Source organism: Salvia hispanica, chromosome 1 (assembly GCF_023119035.1).
Source record: "Salvia hispanica cultivar TCC Black 2014 chromosome 1, UniMelb_Shisp_WGS_1.0, whole genome shotgun sequence".
Classification (NCBI taxonomy): domain Eukaryota; kingdom Viridiplantae; phylum Streptophyta; class Magnoliopsida; order Lamiales; family Lamiaceae; genus Salvia; species Salvia hispanica.
In genome coordinates this window covers 33,221,960-33,227,431 of record NC_062965.1, presented here as the reverse complement: position 1 = coordinate 33,227,431, position 5,472 = coordinate 33,221,960, and the positions used below count along the sequence as shown (strand labels likewise).

General features: G+C 34.6%; 1 protein-coding gene across 1 annotated transcript; it reads right to left on the bottom strand.

The window, feature by feature from the left end:
• Nucleotides 1-715: 715 nt before the first annotated feature.
• On the bottom strand, nucleotides 716-2,752 carry LOC125202489. The gene is made up of 4 exons (XM_048100887.1): nucleotides 2,627-2,752; nucleotides 2,020-2,528; nucleotides 1,751-1,904; nucleotides 716-957 (listed from the first exon to the last, which is right to left on the bottom strand). The coding sequence occupies exons 2-4, from the start codon at nucleotides 2,191-2,193 to the stop codon at nucleotides 944-946; spliced, it is 342 nt and encodes a 113-aa protein (XP_047956844.1). The 5' UTR covers nucleotides 2,194-2,528; nucleotides 2,627-2,752; the 3' UTR covers nucleotides 716-943.
• Nucleotides 2,753-5,472: the final 2,720 nt, after the last annotated feature.

Sequence of the window (5,472 nt, the reverse complement as noted above, 5' to 3'; positions counted from 1 at the left end):
GGTAGAGAAAAAAAATAATTAAAGTATTGTTAGTGGTAAATGGGGCCCACCTCTTAGAGAGAAAAGAATTTCCAAAATTAAAAAGTTTATATTTTTGTGGGACAAACTAAAAAGAAAAGAGTGCATATTCTTGTGGGACGAAAGGAATATGTTATAACACAGAGAGAGAAAAATAAAATAAACACATACAAAATAACTTTGATAGAAATTGTGTTAAAAGTGAATTAAGTGAAAAAAGAATAAAGTAGGAAAAGAAAAAAAATGTAGATAAATGAAGAGAGAATAAAGTAAAAGGATTAAAGTAAGAGAGAAGAAAAATTGGTGCTTTTTGCCAAAATAGGAAATGGCTCAGCTATAGTTGGACAACCAAAAATGGATTACGACTCAGCTACAGAGGGACGAGGTAGTGTAAAAGAGAAAAAGAACGCTGAATAAGATAAGAAATGAAAGTGTCGTCCACATTATTCAAACCCGAGTCTGCTGGATGGCAAGGCGACATGTTTACCATTGCACCACTACTAGCATTTTGTTTTGGGGGTACCCTCTGCTCGTACCGCTTTGTTCTCACTTAAATCCGCCATTGCCTAGTTATCAGGAAATAGTGATTTTTTACTTGGTTTCATCCAACTTATCAGGGTGGGTGGCCGTAGGTTGGACGCATAAATTTATTGTGTATGTTTATAGATAAATCGCAAAATACTTAAAAAATGTAGACTGAACCAAAACGTACGAGAGTACGTCATCTCAACTAGAATAATAGCAGTCCAAACCTCATGAAATCGTACGTCACAGAGATAGCAGAATACAAACACGCATCTATCATCTAATCAAACAATTAAATGTTCATCATCCGAGAGTACAAACACTTGCATTGCATCTGATAAAAAGAGCCAAAGATTCTTCAAGGCACCTTGCCTCACATACATTATTCATGAAGTAATCATCATGTACTGATGTCTGCAATAAGATGGGATACAACAATTAATACAGTTGGCTTCGACAGAGGTCGAGAAAAATATTAGTAGATTCTTATTCTAGGAGTATTAAATTAGAACAAAGCGTTATTATAATACTATAAAAAAGATATCATTTCATTTATGTGTACGACTACATAATCAGTAAGAAAGCATTATTTTACATGTACGAAGTCTATTAATCGTGACTAGTCATCTTTATTATACTCGTGTAGCATATAAAAGATCGAAATTATTGAAAATATTCACTTTCTAAAAAAAGAGACCACTTTTATCAGTTCTCACTAGCTGACTATCAACAACACGAAATTAATGGGATCGGGTCAAACTTTACACATAATTAGTGGATTTTGGTCAAGTTTTATTCTGATTGATCGATCTATCTAGCTAGGATAGACTAAAAGTGAAAATAAATTTTATAAACTATCAAAATTAAGGTCAATTGTGATCCATTAGATAAAAAATAGATTGTGAAGATTTAATTATTTCATGTTCATTATCTGCAGGGAATTGGGGGGGATCAAAATACACGCACTTATTTTGGCATTATATACATTGTACTTGGGTCATTAAATCACTGCAAGATGAGCTTTAAGATAAAGATAGCTTTTTATGTTAGAGTGTCTAACATGGGCCTCATCTTATGTGCCAAACAGTCAAATAAGCTCATATAACTGATATATCTTGGCCTAAGTATTTTGACAAAATTTGGAAGTGAGGAATGCTTAGCATGTAAATTACCTATGCATTTGAAATTCAAATGAATAATAACGCACCTTTAGTGGGCAGAAGCGAGGCGCAGTCCTCAGTCGCCCGGCTCTTATTAGCATAATTATAATTATAATCATAATTGTCCAAGGCCTGTAGTTTAGGATTGGTGGGTCCTACTAGTTCAGGATGGATCTTTCTTGTCAACATTCTCCGCATCAGCTGCCATTCAATATTAATCAGATGTTACTTATGTCTACGTCCTACCAAATCCTGTAATTTGTGTTGTCGATATATAATAAATTTGAATAATAAAAAAGAAAAAAGAAAAACTGACTTTGTTGAGTTTGTGGATGGGGCGAGCAGTGCGGCCAAAGGAGGGCGCGTGCTTCCGACTCGACTTCTGTGTGAGTAAATGGTGGGACTTGCTCTCGGCAATGGCGCATTCATCCTCATCGCAATCCGCAACGAACAAATCTGCCAGAGTGGTTCTCTCCTTCTTCTTCATCATTACGTATTCAAACCCAAACTCAAGCTCACCATCCTCCTCTTCCTCCTCCACATTTTCCGTTAATTCCTCTGCCAGGACCAGCGAATTGCGATCTATGAGGGAGGACGAATCATCGACCTCATCATCACAATCACCACCATCATCATCATCGACATCCTCGGAAAAGTAAGCTTCAGTAAGATGTTGATTTTGATGCTTCAAAGGATCGTAGCCGAATGTTCCAATGGCAAGAATCCCACCTCTCCAGCTCTCCAAAACGACGTCGCATTCGTTTTCCCCCACAAATTGCTGCTCATCCGTAGTGGCAATGTCGCTGTCTTTCTTCACATTTTCCGCTGCATGCCCAAATTAATTCATTCCAATAAAAGAAAAAGAAGAAGAAACGACTATTTTTCAATTAATTAAAAAAGGAGGGAGTAATTATGATGATCACCTTTGTTATTGAACCTTCTGTGAACCCAGTTGAAGATCTACAAATAGACAAACAAAAAGGTGATAAAAAGATTGTAAAAAACATGATCGACGTTAAAATTGACTGAGAAACTTGCCTTCATTTTTCTTGTTGGCAATGATAGTGGAACTTGGTAGTGGAGTGTCAATACTCGATAGGAATAGGAATAGGGCGATATCTAATTAGCTGCCACGTGTCTCTCGGTGGGTCCTCCGCTTGGAATTCTCTCATTGGCTGCTCTATCTGGCTCTTTCGATTGTCTCCCCATTCCTTATTCGCTAATTTCAATTCCCATGACTAATTTTTTGTACTACAATTAATTTTAGAATAGAATTGCTTAATTCATTCCTTCTCTCTCTAAGAAATGTTTAATTCAATTTCATTAGGTTTTGGCTTTCCTAAATCAGTTTTGTATAGCTCATCAGTTGGTCGCATTCTATTTTTTTCCATATAAATTTCATTCACTGCTCTAGAGAAATAGCCATTTTCGCCGCACATTGCAGCATCAAATCACTTACTCAAATCGGTGTTGATTCGAGATATTAATTTTGGGATTTAGCTGATCATGTCGAGGGGATTCCGATCATGGTCTCAATTCAAGTGACGGACAATCCAATTAGTTACGGTGATGTCTTAGGAAAGGAGTGTGATGTTTCTTAAAATGATCAAGTTGATTTGTTACAACAATAGTAGTGTAACTGTATAAGTGTAATTTGCAATTTTGTATACGTACGTACATACAATTGCAAAAGTTCAAATGTATGTGTACAAAAAAAATTCAATATATACTTAATGTATTTATTTACTCTAGCTAGATGAATTTGGGTTATGTATATCGATCTATATTTATTGATTGCTCGATTTAGTATATGGTAGTAGTACATTTGTAGAAAGAAAACAATAACATGAGACATGAAATCCAGGTCTGGATTGGCCATGTATATATGGAATGTGCTGTGTCACAGCATATATATGATGTTGTGAAGAGGTTGCTTTGGATTCTTACATGAGAGGATATGTGGACTGCGATAGGTCAGAGAAATTCAACTTTTTTGTGTATTATAATGGTGTGTTTATATGTATAAAATCTCAAGACAATACTTACTTTTCTGCTACCTAATTACATAATCGTGTTTGCAGTTGCTACAACATACGTTACATATCTGTACATCATGATTAACTGTTTGTGGAATCGAACAGCTTGAGTTAAATATTAATCCACCCATTTCATGCCTTGTGCAAATCACGTGGACTTAATTAGCCTCTAAGTTTAATTTTATTGTATGTTTCAATTGTGAAATACTATAATCTTCCACTATTTATTCATATTGAAATATCATGTGCATGCGGACAATTAAGTATTTATAATCAATTGAAATATCGTATACTATATATAATGTGTTTCCATGATAAAATAAGGAACCAACAAACTTTAGAGCTTGTACTTGCTATTAATCATTTAAATGTGTCTTCTACCTTATTATAGGCTTTATAAATATATAAAGGGCTTGGGTCGAAAAAGATATAAAAAGTCAAGCTTGATTAGAATCATTGGATCAATTGATTGTACTTTTAAGGATACAATTCACGAATGCAAAAATATACTATTTAAAAGGTCAACTATCTCACAAAAATGAAATGTTTCGGATGCCCATGAATAGTAGATACTACTCCCTCCATCCTGGATAATTCGTCATAGTTCATTTCGGTCCGTTCCACATAATTTGTCTCACTTCACTTTTACTATTTTTGGTAGTGGACTCCATATTCCACTGACCCATTTCTACTCACATTTTATTATAAAACTAATATATAAAGGTAGGACCCACATTTCACTAACCTTTTCAACCCATTTTTCATTACAATTCTTAAAACTCATGCCCGGTCAAAATGACTCGAATTATCCGGGACGGATGGAGTATATAAGATTACTTGAGCACTTGGAATTGGAAAAAAAAGTAGTATGCCATTTTAGTGGGTCGTGAAACCTTTTATTTGCCTGCAATTGCGCCTTTTTAATTTTCAGATTGGTTGGCTAGGCTGTACTGCAATTCAAGATATCCCATTATGAATAAATTAAAGCAATTATTTGTTGGACTAGTGGATGAAAATAAACCCTATTTCATTTAATTGTGTGGAAAGTAAGAGTAGGGTTGCATATTTTCTTGGCCAAGTAACTCAAATAACGGTCCAACTTTTTGAAGCTTAATGAAATCTTGGATTTTGGGTTGAGCCACATTCTGCATGTCATAATGAAATTTTAATTATGATTGATTAATTTAATTTGAATTCCTAACTTGTTATTGTGTCCAGTATGATTGAAGGATGGAGAAGAAAAAAAAGTACTACGTACTCCTTGTTACTATATCATACTCCAGTATGCTTGTTGCAAACGTGTTTATATTGTCGCATCAAATTTGGAGGTGTTTGCTGGAGTATTACTTTTTTACTTTAGCGTTGTAACTTTAATCATTACAACTATAAGAAAAACATATAATTTCAATAGATGCATCCCAATAGGTACTATATATGCTAAAAGAAATAATACTCTCAATATTTATGTTGGGAGAACATGTAAGTAGTGTGAGAAGCATGCAATCTAGCTGTTTCCATCTATTAATTCTATTAACTAGAAAATAAATAAAATTCAAAATATAACTTACTTAGTAGCATAGGCTCCTACTTGTATATATTAGTTTTAAATAAAATGTGAGCGGAATGAGTTGTTGGAAGGTGGGACTCTATTACCATTTTTGATAAAAGTAGACCGGGACTCCTATTCGCGGACGGACATTTAAAACGAGACTCTTATTCACGGATGGAGGGAG

Bases quoted from the DNA above. Each gene is read 5' to 3' on its own strand.
- LOC125202489 (XM_048100887.1), bottom strand. From the start codon at position 2,193: ATGATGAAGAAGAAGGAGAGAACCACTCTGGCAGATTTGTTCGTTGCG. The intron at 1,905-2,019 runs GTCAGTTTTTCT...ATTGAATGGCAG, and splicing joins CCATCCACAAACTCAACAAA to CTGATGCGGAGAATGTTGAC.